The 21557-nt window shown below is 44.5% G+C and overlaps 1 protein-coding gene across 4 annotated transcripts in view; it reads right to left on the bottom strand.

Moving 5' to 3' along the window:
• Positions 1-4638: 4638 nt before the first annotated feature.
• Positions 4639-21557, bottom strand: part of LOC143764914 (oocyte zinc finger protein XlCOF7.1-like) — a 69677-nt gene continuing 52758 nt past the window's right edge. For 2 of the 4 annotated variants that reach the window (XM_077251021.1, XM_077251022.1), the window contains 4 exons: positions 11686-11776; positions 11075-11244; positions 8985-9225; positions 4639-8687 (listed from right to left, as the gene is read on the bottom strand). In XM_077251021.1, coding sequence (XP_077107136.1) covers positions 7636-8687; positions 8985-9225; positions 11075-11218 — 1437 coding nt within the window. In that variant the 5' untranslated portion in view covers positions 11219-11244; positions 11686-11776 and the 3' untranslated portion in view covers positions 4639-7635. The remainder of the gene's footprint in view (positions 8688-8984; positions 9226-11074; positions 11245-11685; positions 11777-21557) is intronic. The other 2 variants (XM_077251019.1, XM_077251023.1) reach the window with 1 other exon arrangement.

Below are 21557 nucleotides of genomic sequence, written 5' to 3'. Positions count from 1 at the left end.
AACCTTTGAAAAGTCAGTCTTAAGATATTTCTTGGCCCAGTCTTGACATTTTATCTTATGTTTCTTGTTCAAAGGTGGTCATTTTTCAACCTTCTTTACCTTGGGCCAGGTCCCTGGGTATTTCCTCAATTCATGGGCAGTTATTTTGCGCCTTTTTTGCCCAACACGCTTCTTTCGACCCTGTTGTTCGGTGATCACGCTTCAAAAGTTTGGTAATTTCAAGACTGCTGCATCCCTCTGCAAGACATCTCACAATTTTGGACTTTTCAGAGCCCGTCAAATCTCTCTTCTGACCCATTTTGCCAAAGGAAAAGAAGTTGCCTAATAATTAAGCACACCTTATATAGGGTTTTGATGTCATTAGACAACACCCCTCCTCATTACAGAGATGAACATCACCTGATTTACTTAATTTGTAGTTGGCTCTCAAGCCTGAACAGCTTGGAGTAGGACAACATGTATAAAAAGTATCATGTGATCCAAAAAACAACTTGCCTAATAATTCTGAACGCAGTGTATTTTTATTTTAATTTACCAGTAGCTGCTGCATTTTCCACCCTAGGCTTATACTCGAGTTTTCCCAGTTTTTTGTGGCAAAATTAGGGGGGTCGGCTTATACTCGGGTCGGCTTATACTCGAGTATATACGGTACTTCTCTGCAAGATAAACAGACATGCTGCGGTATGGAGAGTCTGGGCGTCTGTGCATAGTGGGCATGGGATTTCTTGAAATGCCATCAACTATGCTATAACATCTGGACGATGCGGGTTGGACGCTGCGCAAGTATGCAGTGTCCAACCCGCACCGTTTACTGACCGTGCGCACCTACCCTTTGCGTATTTAAGTATTTACTATTTACAAACTCTCATTGCCTGATAATGGGGATGGGGGGAGAGGGAAGAGAGCTCACACAGGAAGTGTTTATAAACAGCATCTGTTTGAGCTGCAGTTCAAAGTAGCTACTGAAAAAGCATGAACTAAGGCTGCTTTCACACTAGTGTCGGCACGGGGCCATCGCTATGCGTCGGCCCGACGTGCGTTGTGAAAGTGATGCCCGACGTGGGCAGCGGAAGCAGTCTTACGACGCTTCCGCTGCCCCACTGTAAGGTCCGGGGAGGAGGGGGCGGAGTTTCGGCCACGCATGCGCGGTTGAAACTGGCGGACACGACGCGCAAAAAATGTTACATTAACTTTTTTTGTGCCGACGGTCCGCCAAAACACAACGCAACCGTTGCACGACAGTAGCGACATGTGGCCATACGTCGCAATGCGTCGCTAATGTAAATCTATGGGGAAAAAACGCATCCTGCGGACAACTTTGCAGGATGCGTTTTTTCTCCTAAACGACGCATTGCGACGTACAGCAAACAACTCTAGTGTGAAAGTAGCCTAGGCTGGTAAAACTATAGTTTCAACATAGTGTTTGAGAGAGATGAAAGCAAAACAAGACAACAGAGTATATCACAAAGATTCATAACTTTGCAATGCTTGGAGAATAATGAAATAAAAAGTTTACTTACTCTTTAACTATCCAATAGTTTACTGAAACCCAGAGGACTTAGTGAAGGATAAAAATACGATAAAGTGGGATAATAAAAATAGAGTCTTGAAAGCTACAGTACAAAAATGGCAGGAAAATCACTATTAAAGGTTATCTGTCAGTATTATCAACCCATCTATATGGGCATGTAGGTCATAGAAAGATTAATAAAATAATAGTTTTATATCTGTAATCCAATGATTTATTCCAGATAAATGTAAATTTACTGTTACCCTTTCTGACATATGACGTACTATCCCGTCGAGGTGGTATGGGCCTGTATGACCACCGATGAGATAGTACGTCATCACCAATCATCAGCAGCTCTCACGGGAGGAGCACGGCCGATCGGGGCCGGGTGTCAGCTGACTATCGCTCCTGGCACATTAACCAACGGAACACTACGATCAAAGATGATGGCAGCGGTCCGGCGGCACAGGGAAGCATCGCGCAGGGAGGGGGCTCCCTCCGTGCTTCCCCGAGACCCTTGGAGCAACTCGATGTGATCGCGTTGCTCTGAGGGTCTCCTACCTCCTCCTCCCTGCAGGCCCGGATCCAAAATGGCCATGGGGGGCCTTCCGGGTCCTGCAGGGAGGTGGCTTGCAAGCGCCTGCTCAGCTTGCAATCCTCCTGCAGTGCCTGTGTGATTGCTGATCTGACACAGTGCACTGCAAAGTGTCAGATCAGCGATCTCACACTATAGCATAATGTAAAAAAGTTAAAAAAAAATATTTACATGTGTAAAAAATATAAATTCCTAAATAAAGAAAAAAAAAATATTGTTCCAATAAATACATTTTTTTATCTAAATAAAAAACAATAAACGTATACATATTTTGTATCGCCGCGTCAGTAACGACCCGACCTATAAAACTGCCCCACTAGTTAACCCCTTCAGTGAACACCGTAAAAAAAAAAGAGGCAAAAAACGACGCTTTATTATCATACCGCCAAACAAAAAGTGGAATAACACGCGATCAAAAAGACGGATATAAATAACCATGGTAACGCTGAACACATCATCTTGTCCCGTAAAAAAGAAGCTGCCACACAGCATCACCAACGAAAAAATAAAAAAGTTATAGTCCTCAGAATAAAGCGATGCAAAAATAATTATTTTTTATATAAAATAGTTTTTATCGTATAAAAGTGCCTAAACATAAAAAAAGATATAAATGAGGTATCGCTGTAATCGGTCTGACCCAATTTTACCAAACGTGGAACGGTATAAGCGCCCCCCCCCAAAAAAGAAATTCATGAATAGCTGGTTTTTGTTCATTCTACCTCACAAAAATCGGAATAAAAAGCGATCAAAAAATGTCACGTGCCCAAAAATGGTACCAATAGAAACGTCAACTCGTCCCGCAAAAAACAAGACCTCACATGACTCTGTGGACCAAAATATGGAAAAAATAAGCTCTCAAAATATGGAGACGCAAAAACTATTTTTTGCAATAAAAAGCGTCTTTTAGTGTGTGACGGCTGCCAGTCATAAAAATCCGCTAAAACCCCACTATTAAAGTAAATGAAACCCCCCTTCATCTCCCCCTTGATTAGGGGAAAAATAATAAAATTTTAAAAAATGTATTTCCATTTTCCCATTAGGGTTAGGGTTGGGGCTAAAGTTAGGGTTGGGGCTAAAGTTAGGATTAGGGCTAAAGTTAGGGTTAGGGCTAAAGTTAGGGTTAGGGCTAAAGTTAGGGTTAGGGCTAAAGTTAGGGTTGGGGCTAAAGTTAGGGTTGGGGCTAAAGTTAGAGTTAGGGTTGGGGCTAAAGTTAGGGTTAAAGTCAGGGTTTGGATTACATTTACGGTTGAGATTAGGGTTAGGGGTGTGGTTAGGGTTATGTTTGGGATTAGGGTTAGGGGTGTTTTTAGGTTAGGGTATCAGTTAGAATTGGGGGGTTTCCACTGTTTAGGCACATCAGGGGCTCTCCAAACGCGACATGGTGTCCGATCTCAATTCCAGCCAATTCTGCGTTGAAAAAGTAAAACCGTGCTTCTTCCCTTCCGAGCTCTCCCGTGCGCCCAAACAGGGGTTCCCTCCCACATATGGGGTATCAGCGTACTCAGGACAAATTGGACAACAACTTTTGGGGTCCAATTTCTCCTGTTACTCTTGTCTTGCTAAAATTAAACAAATTGGAGCTGAAGTAAATTTTAAGTGAAAAAAGTTAAATGTTAATTTTTTTAAACATTCCAAAAATTCCTGTGAAACACCTAAAGAGTTAATAAACTTCTTGAATGTGGTTTTGAGTACCTTGAGATGTGCAGTTTTTAGAATGGTGTCACACTTGGGTATTTTCTATCATATAGACCCCTCAAAGTGACTTCAAATGTGATGTGGTCCCTAAAAAAAAATGGTGTTGTAAAAATGAGAAATTGCTGGTCAACTTTTAACCCTTATAACTCCCTAACAAAAAAAAAATGTTGGTTCCAAAATTGTGCTGATGTAAAGTAGACATGTGGGAAATGTTACTTATTAAGTATTTTGTGTGACATATTTCTGTGATTTAACGGCATAAAAATTCAAATTTGGAAAATTGCCCATTTTTCAAAATTTTCGCCAAATTTCCATCTTTTTTACAAATAAACGCAGGTAATATCAAATAAATTTTACCACTATCATGAAGTACAATATGTCAGAATCATCAGGATCCGTTGAAGCGTTCCAGAGTTATAACCTCATAAAGGGACAGTGGTCAGAATTGCAAAAATTGGCCCGGTCATTAACGTGGAAACCACCCTTGGGGGTAAAGGGGTTAAGAGGCGTTACAAGTATGAGACATGTAGCTCAAGAGAGAAGACTCTCAGCTATTATGTCTCACACTGGTAACACCCCCTTTAATTTCAAATAAGCTCTGGAGGCAGATTTTAGAGAGATCTATATCCAATACATAGAGCTAAACAGCTCATTTACAGATATCAAGGTATTGTTCTATTTATGAGACCTGTGTGTCCATATAGACAGCTTAGGAGGCTTGATCCTACTGACAAGATTTATTTTAAAATGCTGACTCCTTCCACTTTGTATTACTATTACAAGTGCCAGTCAACTCAATCAAAGGATAAAATAATACTGTATTGGAAAATATTTAACAGCAAGTGAGAAACACTTATAAATTTATTTCTGTAAGTTTAATAGTTTGTAAGTACATTAAACAAAACTCTAAAACTCTTTGGGCAATCAATACCATGGTCCTATCTGTCACCAATAGATTAACAAATATATTTTCGTATGCTTTATTTTACCCCTTTAAGGTAATAAAACATACACATAAAAAACACTTAATATATGGACATAATTAAGACTAAGAATGGAGGACTTAAAAGATCTGTGGAAGACCTTCTTTCAATTTAGACCATTAAAAGAAGGAGTCGGCAAATGATCGCAAGTAGGCAGATCACATATAGGCAGTCACATGACAAGTGGTGGGAGGATAGAAACAGCGGAATGTTAACACTGGGTACATTTTACTGCTAGGATTTCCTGCTGAATTATATACAGTTGAGTGAAAAACTGTTTGCCCCCGGATTTCCTATATTTTTGCATGTTTGTCACACTTAAATGTTTCAGGTCACCAAATTTAAATATTAGACAAAGATAGCACAAGTAAACACAAAATGCAGTTTTTAAATGAAGGTTTTTATTATTATGTGAAAAAGAAATCAAAACCTACAGAGTCCTGTGTGAAAAAGTGATTAACCCTAAACCAAATAACTGGTTCGTCCATCCTTAGCAGCAACAACTGCAATCAAGCGTTTGTGATATCTGCAATGAGTCTTTTACAATGCTCTGGAGGATTTTTGGACCACTCATCTTTGCAGAATTGTTGTAATTCAGCAACATTGTAGGTTTTCCAAGCAAGAACCTTTTACGGTCATGCCACAGAATCTCAATCGGGTTAAGGTCAGGATTGTGACTAGGCCGCTCCAAAGTCTTAATTTTGTTTTTCTTAAGCCTTTCAGAAGTGGACTTGCTGGTGTGTTTTGGATCATTGTCCTGCTGCATAACCCAAGTGTGTTTCAGCTTGAGGTCATGAACAGATGGTCAGACATTCTGCTTCAGGATTTTTTGGTAGAAGGCAGAATTCATGTTTCCACTTACCACAGCAAGTGTTCCAGGTCCTGAAGCAGCAAAACAGCCCCAGACCATCACAGTACAAACCACACTTTACTGTTAGTATGATGTCCCTTTTCTGAAATGCTGTGTTACTTCTATGCAGAGCTGTGGAGTCGTGGAGTTGGAGCCCATTTTGGTGGAGTCGCAGTCGGTGTCATGGAAATTGAGGAGTCCGAGTCAGAGGTTTGGCTTACCGACTCCACAGCCCTGCTTCTATACCAGATGTAATGGGACTTACACCTTCAAAAAAGTTAAACTTTTGTCTAGTCAGTCCACAAAGTATTCTTCCAAAAGTCTTAGGGAACATCAAGAAATTTTCTGGCAAAACAGAGATGAGCCTTTATGTGCTTATTGCTCAGCAGAGGTTTTCATTTTGGAGCTCTGCCATGTAGGCCATTTTTGCCCAGTCTCTTTCTTATAGTGGAGTCAAGTGAGGTCTGCAGTTCTTTGGATGTTGTTGTGGGGTCTTTTGTGACCTTTTGGATGAGTCGTCGCTGCACTCTTGGGGTAATTTTGGTCGGCCTGCCACTCCAGAGAAGGTTCACTACTGTTCTATGTTTTTGCAATTTTTGGATAATGGCTTTCAATGTGGTTCACTGGAGTCCCAAAACTATAACCTTTTCCAGAGTGATAGATCCCAATTACTTTATTTCTCATTTGTTCTAGAATTTCTTTGGATCGTGGCATGATGTCTAGCTCTCAAGGATCCTTTGGTCTACTTCACTTTGTCAAGCAGGTCCAATTTAAGTGATTTCTTGATTGAGAACAACAGGTGTGGCAGTAATCGGGCCTGGGTGTGGCTAGGGAATTTGAACTCAGCTTCCCAAAGATGTGATAAACCACAGTTAACTTATGTTTTAAGGGGGGGAAGAGGGGAAATCACTTTTTCACACAGTACCCTGTAAGTTTGTATTTCTTTTCCCCTTAATAATAAAGACCTTCATTTAAAAACTGGATTTTGTGGTTACTTTTGTTATCTTTCTCAAATATTTAATTTTTTTAGGTGATCTAAAACATTTAAAGGTACCGTCACACTCAGCTACGATGCAGCGATATAGACAACGAGTCGATCGCTGCAGCGTCGCTGTTTAGGTCGCTGGGGAGCTGTCGCACAGCTCTCTCCAGCGACCAACGATCAGGGGAACGACTTCGGCATCGTTGAAACTGTCTTCAACGATGCCGAAGTCCCCCTGCAGCACCCGGGTAACCAGGGTAAATATCGGGTTACTAAGTGCAGGGCCGCGCTTAGTAACCCGATATTTACCCTGGTTACCATTGTAAAAGTAAAAAAAAAAAACACTACATACTCACCTTCTGATGTCTGTCACATCCCCCGGCGTCCACAGGGTTACGCGCTGCTGCCGAGAACTTAGTAAGACCCTGCCCTGCACTTAGTAATCCGATGTTTACCCTGGTTACAAGTGAACACATCGCTGTATCGGCGTCACACACGCCGATACAGCGATGACAGCGGGTGATCAAACGACGAAATAAAGTTCTGGACTTCTAGCTCCGACCAGCGATATCACAGCGGGATCCAGATCGCTGCTGCGTGTCAAACACAACGAGATCGCTATCCAGGACGCTGCAACGTCACGGATCGTCGTCCTTCTCGCTGCAAAGTCGCTTAGTGTGACAAAGATGCAAAAGAATAGGAAATCAGGAAAGGAGCAAACACTTTAAATATCCAGGACATCCCCTTTAAGATTCATGGCTCCAGCTATTTGCCACTGGAAACACTATTAGATCGAAATAATCTGGTATGGACCATTACTAAGGAGATAATGCAAGGATTGTGTTCCCACTTTAAACACTAGTTTAGACTATAAACATGGAACCACCATTTTTTTCAGTTCATGAATAAAGCAAAAAATTGGGTTTGTCTGACAAATTCTGACAAAGCATTTCATCCCAAACATGCCTATAATTCCAGATTTCCCAAACTATCATTAAACATTAAGACACACTGAAGTCCTTAGTTATATGTAACGTTTTTAGCACGGCTGTGAATTCTCAAGTGATTGTTTAAATTGCTCTTCTGTGTAAAGGATTTTCCACATTCCGGACATGTAAATGGCTTCTCTCCTGTGTGTATTCTCTGATGCTCTAATAAATGAGATTTATTGCTGAAGAACTTCCCACAATCAGTACAGGGGTAGGGTTTCTCGCCAGTGTGAGTCCGACGATGTGTTACGAGGTGTGATGTACTGGTGAACCTTTTTCCGCACTCTGGACAGGAATATGGCCGTTCTCCAGTGTGAATTCTCTGGTGTTTGATAAGGTTAGACTTGTTTGTGAAACATTTGCCACACAATGAACAAGGGAACGGCTTCTCACCAGTGTGAATGATCTTATGTTTGACAAGGTCAGAGCTGCTGGTAAAACATTTGCCACACTCGATACAGGAGTATGGTTTCTCTCCTGTATGGATTCTTTGGTGGGCCACAAGATTTGAGTTAGTTGTAAAAAACTTTCCACATGTTGAGCAAGCAAATGGCTTCTCCCGAATCTGTATCCTTTGGTGCTTGTTACAAGTGAAGCATTTCTCGCATTCTGAGAAGCTGTGCGTTAATTCTGTGTCTTCAAAGAATTGATGGTAAGACGTTGAGGCCACTTTCACAGGTTTTTTTTCTTGTCCTGTATACATGACTGTCGTCTTCTTTTCACCTGATCTTTTACAGATGGAAGCGTACTCTCTAGGAGTACAGACATCTGTGTCCGTAAGATTTTCTTCATCATGTGATTCCTCTTTAATATAGGTGATTATATAGTCTATGTGAGAACTGTCTGTAGGTGTAGAATCATCTGTGAGAATTCCTTTCTTGTCCGATATAAACTCTTCTTTTATACCAGTGGTTATGTACTGTGTCTGATCTGCTGGCACTGAAATGTTCAAGGGGCTTCCATCCTCATTGGGCTCCAGTTGCAAATTCTTTGGGCAAACTCTCTCGGTCTCTTTCTGTGAAAATGTCTTCCTGTAACTGACCTCTGCTTCCTCTTTCCTCGCACGGTGGCATTTCCCTTTACCTGTAAGACATGAAAACACACATAAGGTTAACATTAACTTAAAGGTTACCTGGTAAGACTCAGAGTTAGTCAATGAACCCATATGCAGGGATATCTACCATTGTCCTTATGTTGTGAACGTGGGTAGTCGAAGTGTCCAGCATAAGGAAAGAACCCATGGCTGTACACCAAAATCTATTTCCTTGCATGTCCTTCAACACTGACTGCATTAACAATGTAATATCTAGAAGTACCACCCCCAACCCAAAAGCACCTCACTCTGTCATAAACAGGGCAGAGGAGATAATGCAGTCTCACCAAATAATTTGAGGCAAGGGGAATATTCCTGATGTCTATGTTCTTCCAAATGTTCCTGCTGAGTAGTTGGGTCACCAGACACCTCTCCAGTCAGCAGTTGAATAATCTTGTTGGTGAGTTCCAGAATCTTCTTTTCATGTAGGAACGAATGAGGCAAAGTGATCGTAAACGGGTTCTGTGAGACCCTGCTGAATCCTGCTGAGATTTGGTCATTTCCTTTCCTCCTCACAATAACATAGTCCTACAGAAAAGGAAATATTGCATGCAGAAGCAAAAGATCGTTAACATCAGAGATAGCTTTTGCCTATAGCCCCTCTTCATAACTACTCAGCCCTCCTCCTACAAAACCAACTTCTCCACCATTACAAAAGATCAACTTTCCTCTCAAGATCACATCTCACCACCTGTGCACTCGACCTGATCCTGTCCCACCTCATCTCAAACTTTACCAGTCTTCATCCATCATTAACAACTGGTATTTTCCCTTCATGGTTCAAATATGCCTCTATCACAGCCATCCTCAAAAAGCCCTCCCTTGACCATCCTCTCTGTCTAGCTATCATCCCATGTCACTTCTCCCCTATGCCTCAAAACTACTGCAGCAACATGTCCATCTTGAACTGTCCTCCCACCTCTCTTCCTGCTCCCTCTTTGACCGCTTACAATCTGACTTCCAACCATATCATTCAACCAAAACTGCACTTACTAAAATCACCAATGACCTACTAACTGCCAAATCAAAGTGACACTACTCTGTCCTCCTGGATCTGACATCTGCTTTTGACAGTCGACCATTCCCTCTTACTACAGATTCTCTCATCTCCTGGCATTACAGATTTGGCCCTATCTGGGATCTCTTTATACCTAACAGACTGGACATTCAAAGTCTCCTACTCACTCACCACCTCCTCATCTCGCCCACTATCTGTCGGTGTCCCTCAACGTACAGTCCTATGACCCCTGCTCTTCTCCATTTACACTTTCAGCCTGGGACATCTCATAGAGTCCCACAGCTTTCAGTATCATCTCTATACTGATGACATACAGATCTACCTCTCTGGACCCGATATCACCTCCTTACTAACCATAATGCCACAATGTCTGTCTTCTATTTCATCCGTATCTGCTCGATTTCTAAAACTTAACATGGACAAAACAGAATTCATCATCTGTCCCCCAACTCACTCAATCTCTCCAACAGACCTATCCATTAACATAAATGGCTGCTCACTCTCCCCAGTCTCGCAAGGTTGCTGCCTTGGGGTAACTCTGGACTCTAATCTCTCCTTCAAACCACATATCTAAGATCTTTCCACTTCCTGCCAACTCAAAAATATTTCCCGGATCCGTACATTCCTTAATCAATAATCTACAAAAACACTAGCACATGCCCTCATCATCATCTCACGCCTCGACTATTGCAACCTCCATTCTAACACTCTTGCATCCCTCCAATCTATCCAAAACTCTGCTGCCTGACTAATCCACCTGTCTCCTTGCTATTCCCCGGCCTCTCCTCTCTCTCAATCCCTTCAATGGTTCCCCATTGCCCAGAGACTCCAGATAAAAACAATAACCATGGCATACAAAGGCATCCACAACCTGTCTCCTCCATACATCTGTGACCTAGTCTCCTAGTACTTACCTGCATGCAACCTCCGATCTGCAGAAGATCACCTTCTCTAATCCCCTCTTCCTACAATTACATACAAGATTTCCCCATGCATCCCCCCTACTCTGGAACTCTCTACACCAACATATCGGACTCTCTCCTACCATGGAAACCTTCAAAAGGAACCTTTTCCTACAAGCTGCAGTAACCCTTGTTCCACCATACCGCTGCACGACCAGCACTACCCTCACCTACTGTATCCTCACCCATCCCATGTAGATTGTGAGCCTCACGGGCAGCGTTCTCTCTCCTCCTGTACCAGTTGGTGAAGATTATTGTACGTGTTTTTTATTATGAATACCCCTTTTCACATGTAAAGCACCATGAAATAAATGGTGCTATAATAATAAATAAGAATAATAAACATTAAGGAGCCATAATATGCCAATGTATTCCAATGCATCATAAGAATCCTCACCTCACCAGTGACGGTGTAGATGATTTCCAGGGTCAATCTAAGAATGCTTCCATAAATCCAGTCCATGTCCTCCTCCAGCATCACTGAGCCCACTGGGTTCCTCGCCAATGATTCCCTTTCTTCTGTTTCCACATCAGCGGACATTAGGTTGCTTCATCTTATCTATTATTCTGCAAAAAAAAGAAAAAAAAGTTTTGTTCAGAAGACTCCAGTCTCCATTACCAACATGTAGATAAGGATGGGGCTGCATGGAGGCATAAAATGCATAACCAAATACTGTGCAAGTTGTCTATGTTTTGGTATTGTGCGACTATTTTCATCTCTCATTCTGCTGTAAGCAAAATAGCCAAGCCGCAGACAAGTTGCATGTCGTGTGCGATTTACATTGAATTCTAAAACAAGTGTGTCATATGCGACTTGCGACCAGCGACAGAAAATCCAATACATTTGAAAATATATGTGACTCTGTCGCGACATGTCACAAGAGGAAATGATTACATTCAATGTTGCAATGTGTCACTGCTATTTTAGTGTTGCGTAACATGCCACCGTTTATTCTGGCAACTGGCACAGAGGCAGTAAGACAATGTCTAAATAATATCAGCACTTACTGGGCGCCACATGCAGTGGAGTTCTTTGTGATAACAGAGCCCGGGAATTATAATCCGAGAAAGTATTAAATATTGATGTCCCCAACAGGCACTGGAACAACAGAGAAAACCGAAAAAGAAGATGTGTGCCAGGACAAAACAAATGGTACAAGTTACTAAAATGTAATAAACTTTATTAGGTACAGGTCATAAGAGTAATAAATACAGATAATTCCATCAATGGAGACAAGGACGAAAATTGGTGGGTAAGCAACAGTGGAGAACCCAAGAGTAAAAAGTATAGATCACATATTGTCAGGGTGAAAAGATATATCTTTATACACTTTTTGTACTTTTATATTCTTATGCTGTGAAACAATAAGTTTTCCCTTTTGCTTGCTGATGCAAATGTAACTATATTTAAAAAGGCTGCTAGTATTCACCTATGCCCTAGTTTTGTTTCTGAGAAGCTAAGTATCGTTTCTGCTGGAGTCGAAACCTGAGATACGTGGGAGAGAAGAGGATCCACCAGATGACGTCAGGACTAACCAGAAAGACCGGATACTAGACATATATTGCTTAAACCCCGCCTATTGCACGCCTTCCCCTAATACACTACATGATGCTGTGTATCAGGAAATAAAGTTCAGTTGCTGTGACCGTTGCTAATACTTGTAGAAGCACGAGCATGCACTGAGATTGAACCAGCTCTTTGTCTGACTCATTCTTACCTGGTACCAATGCTCATAGTCTAATTTGGGATGACTGGTGAATGAAGGGTATTGTCGTGACGACCCCGACAATTTGGCGCTCCGAACGTGGGGCGTGGTCAGCGATCCGAGACCCCCTGGACCCATCCCTGGACGTCCGTGGACGACACCCGTAGTGGCTGACCTCGAGGACTGATCATCCTCCAAACACGGTAAGTGGAGATCATATACTCTGTATGTGTCACACTTGCTAGTGTTTCAGCCGTTATTGGTTTGTCTGTGGTCTCCATGGGTCCGAGGGGTGACCGGTCAAGTGGTGAGACCGAGCGCGATCCCGTGCCACGCTCCGAACCAGCAACTGAGAGACGTCGCATTCTGCGCGTCCTCGTGTACACCATACCTCCTCCACCGGTCATCGTACTCCATTGAACCACCCTACCCGTGACTATTGTCTAGTAGCGAAATAGACTGAAAGATTGAGAAAGTTGTAGATTGGGGGGCGGCTTAGAGAAAGGGATAGGAGACGCAGCCTCTGTGATATTGTATAGATAGGTAACTAAGACGTCCCGAGAAGGGACCACCTGTATTTCAGTGGAGGGCTCTCATTAGGAGACCGCCTCCCAACGGTTTGGAATATCGTGACAGGACAGTCTGTAATCACTGTTGTTCAGGTTAGGGACAGGAAATATCAAGCGCGAGGCTCTATATTCATAGTACGTTGAACGCGAGGTTCCGTGCTTTAGGACACAGTGTTGATTGTCGTTGTCAGCGGCCTGAGCTGCAGCAGGGCGTAGTATTCTGTGAGTCATGTTGCATCTCTTAAAGCAGAAGAAGTCCGTGCCCCACAAGTTAGATGAGGATGCTGTGGAAGTCAAGACAATAGTAGAGTCACGGGAGGGCAAGAAGGCAGTCAAGAATGTTGGGAGGTTGTACAAGTATGTAGGATTGCCCTCGTCAGGGAGATTGCAGCCGTCTACATGGCACAATCTCATAGAGAACAAAAGGGGCATGTTGAGGGATAAAGGATTGTTAAAAGAAGCGCAAGCTCATTTACGAGTTGCGCGAGGCTTAAAGAACGAGGGATGGAAAGAGGTTGATGGAGAGGGAGGATCAGAAGATGCAGAGCCCATGTTTGGTTCTAAAATGCCTCCGAACTGTAATCTCGCAGATTGTAAAATGGCCGCCGCGCCACTGATGTTGAACACACCGCCTTATAATGGCGGCGACACGAGGTCTCCAGAAGCTTGGGTGTGTCCTGCCTGTGGCGAGCAGAATCCGCCTTGGGCGGAAACCTGTCGCGTGTGCGGGGCGGGTCGTTCTCGGGACTCTGCCCAGGCTACGGACGGAGGTGGGGCACGCCACACTTCCGCCGGCAGCCATCTTGGTGTACCCGGAATATTTCCGGTGCTGACGTCTTCCGGCGAGTACTACCAAGGACCACCCCTTCCTGAGAAACCTCCGGCGCCGGCCGATGTTGTTTCCGCCTCCACTGTTTCCGCTTCCGCTCCGGCCTTAGGGCCTAGTCTTCCGGTGCAACCCACAGTTATATTTGTAAACACTCCGGCCCATAACGCCTTTGACCTTCGGGCCTTAACTAATACCCCGACCTTCAAGGCCGCTGCACAAGCGAGACGCGAGGCCCTGGGCCTTGCTGGATCTGAGGATGAAGGTGATCCCCTCCTGGAGCAGTCTGTAACGATCCCTAATGCACCTCCGCTGCCTGCAGGCCCTGTGCAGACCCCCCAGCCCGGAAAGGCCCCTAGACCTCCTCTTCCCGTGAAACCTTCACACCTACAAGGCCAGACTCTCCAAGAACCTGAAGTTTGGTTCGCCTGTCATTCACGCTACTACATCACACCTCAGGGCTCCCAGGTTCTTTTCTCAGTGGGGTATAGGGACATAATTACCCACCAGGTTGGAGCCATAGTGAACCCAGCCAACTCTACCCTGTCACATAGAGGTGGTTTGGCCCAACAGATAGCTAACAAGGGAGGCCCAGTCATAGCCCAAGAGTGTCAGGCCTACCTTGCCGCTTATGGCCCCTTGCAGCCAGGAGACGCTATGTCCACCCAAGGAGGGAATTTGCCCTGTGATATAGTGTTACACGCCGCAGGCCCCGTATATGATTACAAGACACCCGAGCACTGCCGTACAGTATTGCAGACTGCCTTGCAGACAGTGCTCACCTATGCAGGACATGCTACGGGTGTGCTGACTCAGCTTTATGGAGACAAACAGAGACCTGTTGCTTATTACAGCAGCCCCCTGGATACAGTGGCAAGAGGAAGCCCCTCTTGTGTTTAGGCTGTGTTGTCTGTTCAGCTGTTGCTACACAAGTCTTCAGAGATTGTTTTGGATCACCCACTGATGGTTCATACCCCACATGATGTACATAGTATCCTTAACCAAGTACAACCTAGCCACCTGTCTATGGCCAGACAGCTGCGACTTCAGTGTGCTATTCTCATGCCTACTAATGTGACTTTGAAAAGGTGCACTGTCCTAAACCCCGCTACTCTTCTCCCAGTTCCTATGGATCCAAATGGGGGAGGGGGAGGTGACATGGAAAAGGACACTCTTTTTCTTTCTAGAATGGATCCAGAGGAAAAAGATCAGGTATCTAAACCACATGATTGTCTAGAATTGATGTCTCAGGAAACGGCTGGTCTCCCTACTGTCTCTAGTGTGCCCATACCTAATGCTGATTTTGAGCTTTTTGTAGATGGATCCCGTCACCAAGATGACCAAGGACGCTTCTGTACCGGATATGCTGTGGTCTCAGAACATGAGGTAATCAAGGCAGAGTCAATGCCAGCTCATATGTCTGCACAAGAAGCAGAGCTCAAGGCGCTCACAGAAGCGTGCAAACTAGCAGAAGGTAAGACTGTAAATATCTACACTGATTCCAGGTATGCTTTTGGCACTGCACACGATTATGGGCCTATCTGGAGAGCCAGGGCTTTCCTGACAGCAAATGGCCACCCCATTAAACATGCTGAGGCAGTCCAGCAACTTATGAATGCACTACAGCTTCTCACCCAAGCAGGCATCATAAAGGTAAAGGCACATACCAAAGGCACTGATGGACAGGCAAAGGGTAACGCACTGGCAGACCAGGCTGCCAAGAAAGCAGCAAGCACTCCTGTAGCCTCTAAAGTTCATCACCTAGACACCCCACCATCTCCACTTGTGTCAAAAGACATCTTAGCCCGGTTACAAGAACAGGCAAGTAAGGAGGAGAAAAATAGGTGGCAAGAGATAGGGGCTTACTCTGATACCATCAATGGACTATGGGGGAGGGGTGAAAAGGTCTGCCTACCACAGGTACTGTACCCAATGATGGCACAGGTTCTGCACGGGAATGTGCACCACTCGAAGACGGCCATGTGTGACACCCTACAGAAACAATGGATTGCCCCCGGGTTTTCCACCTGCGCAGAAAGGCAGGTACAGAGCTGCATGATATGTGCCACACATAATCAGGGTAGGACAGTGAAAACTCCATCCAAACACACTCCCCGGCCCCTTTACCCATTCCAGAGACTGCAGATTGATTATATTCAGTTGCCTAGAGTAGGGACGTATGAGTATGTGTTGGTCTGCATTGATTTATTTTCAGGTTGGCCAGAAGCCTACCCAGTTGCCAAAGCTACGGCTAAGACAACGGCGAAGAAACTGATGGCTGAGATCATATGCAGGTATGGAGTTCCTGAGGTCATTGAAAGCGATCGGGGTTCCCATTTTACTGGAGAGATCATGTCAGAGGTAATGGCAGCACTGGGGGTAAGTCAAGCATTGCATACTCCATACCATCCACGGAGCAGTGGAAAAGTGGAGAGACTAAATGGAACTCTTAAGCTTAAAATCCAGAAGGCAATGGCAAAGACTGGTAAACCATGGACAGAATGCCTCCCTCTAGCTTTGTTTTCAGTAAGATATATCCCAAACAGGAAGACAGGACTGTCACCGTATGAGATTCTGTTTGGCAGGGGCCCCAATATTGGATGTTTCTTTCCACAACAGTTGCAGCTCAAGTACCAGGACTTGACTAGCTATGTGCAGGCCTTACATGGACACCTTGCCAAAGTGCATTTAACTGTCTTCAGTTCTCTTCCAGACCCAGACAAGGTTCCTGGACACCATCCCTTGGAGCCAGGAGACTGGGTAGCGATAAAGCGGCACGTCCGGAAGAGCCTGGAACCAAGATTTGACGGACCATACCAAGTGCTCCTGACCACAGCCACAGCTGTCAAGCTCGAAGGAAAACCTAGCTGGATCCACGCCTCACACTGTAAAAGAGACCGAACCAGCGTTTAGTCACAGTAGTGATTGAAGGGAAATGTTGCTGTTGTTTTTGGTCCTGGGGCTGGGGGCCATCCTCGCCCCTACCTCTTCGGCCCCTATTGTAAATAAGAATCCCGGTGCCACTATTCTCTGGGTAAACTTGACGACCCCGGTAAATATCTGGCAATTTGATTTCTGCGATGTAGTCAAGTGCCTCGAGACTCAACAGGTGGTAGAGGGAATCATCCAGTTTTATATATGTGTTACCAGAAATAACAATAATAATTGTTATTATTGGTCAGATGCTGCCTGGAATACGGGGGATGATTGGGGATATAGACCTAGCGAAGCCATGTCCCCTAAGGATGGGACGGATAGGAGTCTTCGCGGGAGAATGCATCTAACAGCCCTTTTACAACCACCTAGGGGCTGTAAATGGGGTAGAAACTGTCACCCCCTCCTCCTAAATCTTGAAAGCCCCCAATCTGCTGACCTGCAGACGTTTGTACTGGGAAGGCATTTTCATAATGTATTTAATGGTGGATACTATGGGAATTTAGGCCATATACAGCTCCAGGATATTAGCTTCAGACCAACCAAGGCCCCCGTTACCAGTACAGCTAAAACAGGCCCAGGTGAGCGTTTGCAAAATGTAGTTAAGGCTACGTTCACATTTGCGGTCAGCGCCGCAGCGTCGGGCGCCGCAGCGGCGCCGCATGCGTCATGCGCCCCTATATTTAACATGGGGGCGCATGGACATGCGTTGTGCTGCGTTTTGCGCCGCATGGCCGCAAGCGTTGGACGCAAGAAACGCTTCAAGTTGCATTTTTTTTGCGTCCAACTTTCGGCCAAAAAGGACGCATGCGGCGCAAAACGCAGCGTTTTAGCGTGCGTTTTGCCGCGTTTTTGTTTGCGTTGTGCGCTGCGGCGCCGACGCTGCGGCGCACAACGCAAATGTGAACGTAGCCTAACGAAGTAATCCCAATTCCAGGTCTCAGTTGGCAAGAAGTCTTCTCCATAGAAACACAAACAGCCCCAAGGAAAAACCTATGGTTAGAATGGGTAAGATACAATGTAAGAGTTCAGAATATCTCTGTAGGATGTATTGCTTGTGCTGCTGCGAAAACATATCTATACACACATGCACTGCTTTTTCCTGATGACAATACCACTGCCTGTGTCATGAATCTGTTGAAGGGTCTAAAGTCCACAGATTGCCCAGATTATGTCCCACTAATTCATGAGGAACCCAAACTAAAGGTCCCAGGAGAAGTAACCGTATTAGCTGACAATTATACCTGCTATAATTCCCACGACACCACAGGTACACCAGTAGGGATCTTCGAGACAGGTTTCTGCAAAGAGAACAGTTCCCTAGATACTGACTTGCTAATTAATCATACACAATATATGTACGACATTTATTGGTTATGTGGAGATGGTAAGCTCCATCCTAGGTTGCCTAATGCCTGGACAGGTCAATGCACCCTTGTTAAACTAGCTATGCAGCTCAAGATTTTAACTTGGGATCCAGAGGTACCTGATGAACCTATCAGAAAGATGAGAAGCCTTGATCAGCTCCACATGAGTTATGAAGAAGATCCACTAGTATATATTGATGCCATTGGAGTGCCAAGGGGGGTGCCTGACCAGTTTAAAGCCCAGAACCAGATCTATGCTGGCTTTGCTTCATTAATCCCACAGGTGCAGATCAATAAATATGTTAATTGGATCAATTACATATATTACAGTGAACAAAGATTCGTCAATTATAGCCGTGATGCCTTTCAGGGTATAGTTGAGGAATTGGGCCCTAATACTAGAATGACCCTCCAAAACCGACTAGCCCTTGATATGATCTTAGCTGAGAAAGGAGGAGTCTGTGGGATGGTGGGAGAGGAGTGTTGTACCTATATCTCTCAGAACTCTGGGGTGAATGGAAAGACCATGATAGCCCTTAAAAAGATAACTGGGTTGGCAGCAGAATTGAAAACTAATGCTGGAGTAGACACATCTTTCTTTTCCGGCTGGTTGGGTGGGCTCAAGGGATTCCTTCAACAAGCTTGTCTGGTACTGATTGCCCTCCTTATAGTTGGATCGATAATCCTCTGTTGTGTTATTCCCTTGTATAAAAAGGTTATTGCTGAGGCAACTCTGACTGGCACCTTCCTCAATCAAGAAGTAGACCCACCAGAGTACGATGGTACTGATCCAGGGGAGATCCCTAAGTATGTCCCCCTCAAGAAATTAGACAAAACCCCCTATTTTCAGATGACGCTAAGAGACTTAGTCTAGGGACAGCGGGAGAATTCTATGTGAGGCTAGTGAAGGGTTCAGCTGCCTGGAGGCCTCTCGCAAGGGGAGAGCTTCTGATGTGTCTGGATGAAGAAATCCACCTCCCCTTTCCCCATCACATGGACAGTCTCGAAGGATCTTTCTTTCTTTTTTTTAGGGAAAAGCTTAGTGTTTAGGGGGGAATTGTCAGGGTGAAAAGATATATCTTTATACACTTTTTGTACTTTTATATTCTTATGCTGTGAAACAATAAGTTTTCCCCTTTGCTTGCTGATGCAAATGTAACTATATTTAAAAAGGCTGCTAGTATTCACCTATGCCCTAGTTTTGTTTCTGAGAAGCTAAGTATCGTTTCTGCTGAAGTCGAAACCTGAGATACGTGGAGAGAAGAGGATCCACCAAATGACGTCAGGACTAACCAGAAAGACCGGATACTAGACATATATTGCTTAAACCCCGCCTAACCCCGCCTATTGCACGCCTTCCCCTAATACACTACATGATGCTGTGTATCAGGAAATAAAGTTCAGTTGCTGTGACCCTTGCTAATAATTGTAGAAGCACGAGCATGCACTGAGATTGAACCAGCTCTTTGTCTGACTCATTCTTACCTGGTACCAATGCTCATAGTCTAATTTGGGATGACTGGTGAATGAAGGCTATTGTCGTGACGACCCCGACAATATTATAAGTTGAATATAAATTAAACAGCAATGGGTTGGGAAATGTAGCTAGACATGAGTCTGAGAAGACGTGCTTTTCTGAGCTCCTCCACAGTTTCCCAACAAAACACTGACATCATGGGCAAAACAACCAAGACAACCAGAGCAAAAGTACACCACAAAGATCCACATCCCTCCACGTTGACATGGATGCATACGTCACCCATTCTGGCAGACAAATCCTGAGGTCCCTGCAGCTGAATCATAACAGGAGAGGGATCCGGAGCCCCCAAAATGAGCATCCAACAACGAAGGCACATGAAGTAGCACCGCAAGTATTTGTGGCCCAACAGATAAACAGGAGTCCTCCACTGAGTCCCTCCTGTAGCCAGGATAAAAAAGAAGCCATATGGGAAGAATTGTCAGAGGAGACGGCGACAATACAAGAGGGCTGCCGCCCTCTGCAGCCTGCAGTGTTGGCGCAACTGTCTAACACGCAAAGCACCCTGACTTCCCCCTCACATTCCTGTGATATCCTCCATGATATCAAATGTGTTGGAATAGACAGAAGACTGTTGTGAATTCCGCTCTTGGGCTCCCTCCGGTGGTTATAAGTAGCATTTTTGTGAGTTCTGCTCTTGGGCTCCCTCCTGTGGTTTTGAGTGGTATGGCTGCTTCTTGGATTTAGCATCAGCAGCTGTTTTCACTGATCATCTTTCTGGCTCTGCTATATTAGTCTGGCCTTTTCCCTAATTCAATGCCAGTTGTCAATTGTTGAGCTTGGAGTCATGGCTCTCTGAGGATTTCCCTGTCACTCTGACCATTTCAGCAAAGCTAAGTCCTTGCTTGTCTTTTTGCAGTTCACTTGTTGTGGACTTTGTTGTTTAGCACTTTCTATGTTTTGCTCATTTGTCCAGCTTATCAGTATGTATCTAGTCAGCTAAGCTGAAGCTCTGGGCAGCAGAGTTTGCCCTCCACACCTTTAGTCAGGTGTGGAGATTTTTGCAATTCTCTGCGGTGGACTTTTTCTAGTTTTTATTACTGACCGCACAGTGTTCTGTCCTGTACTAATTCTTTCTAGCTAGTAGTGGCCTCCTTTGCTAAATCTTGTTTCATACTACGTATGTTATTTCCTTCTCCTCTCCTCTCACAGTCATTATTTGTGGGGGGCTGTCCTATCCTTTGGGGATTTTCTCTGAGGCAAGATAGCTTTCCTGCTTCTACCTTTAGGGGTAGCTAGATCTCCGGCTGTGACGAGGTGTCCAGGGACAGGAACCTCCCACGGCTACTGCTAGTGTCTGTGTTAAGATCAGGAACTGCGGTCAGTATAGTTACCACCTGCCCAGAGCTAGTCGCATGTCGCTCCTTAAACACCAGACCATAACAGTACAACTGGCCAAAAATGAGCTGAATGCATCTCAAAAGAAGGAAAAGAAAAAGAGTTCTGAGCCATTTTTTTTTTCTTTAGTCTGTTTTGTCTTTTTCCTTCCTCTTAATCTCTGGGTGATTCAGGATTTGGATGCGGGCATGGATGTTCAGGGGTTGTTTTCTCGTGTGGATCAGCTTGCTGCAAGAGTACAGAGTATTCAAGATTATGTTGTTCAGACTCCGGCCTTAGAGCCTAGAATTCCTACTCCAGATTTGTTTTACGGGGATAGATCTAAGTTTTTGAACTTTAAAAATAACTGCAAATTGTTTTTTGCTCTGAAACCCCGTTCCTCTGGTGACCCCATTCAGCAAGTAAAAATAGTTATTTCTCTGCTGCGTGGTGACCCTCAGGACTGGGCATTCTCCCTTGAGTCAGGGGATCCGGCATTGCTTAATGTAGATGCATTTTTTCAATCGCTTGGATTATTGTATGACGAACCTAACTCTGTAGAGCATGCTGAGAAAACACTGTTGGCCCTGTGTCAGGGTCAGGAAGCGGCAGAATTATACTGCC

Source organism: Ranitomeya variabilis, chromosome 4 (genome assembly GCF_051348905.1).
Source record: "Ranitomeya variabilis isolate aRanVar5 chromosome 4, aRanVar5.hap1, whole genome shotgun sequence".
NCBI classification, from domain to species: Eukaryota; Metazoa; Chordata; class Amphibia; order Anura; family Dendrobatidae; genus Ranitomeya; species Ranitomeya variabilis.
This window is presented reverse-complemented; position numbering and strand designations above follow the sequence as displayed.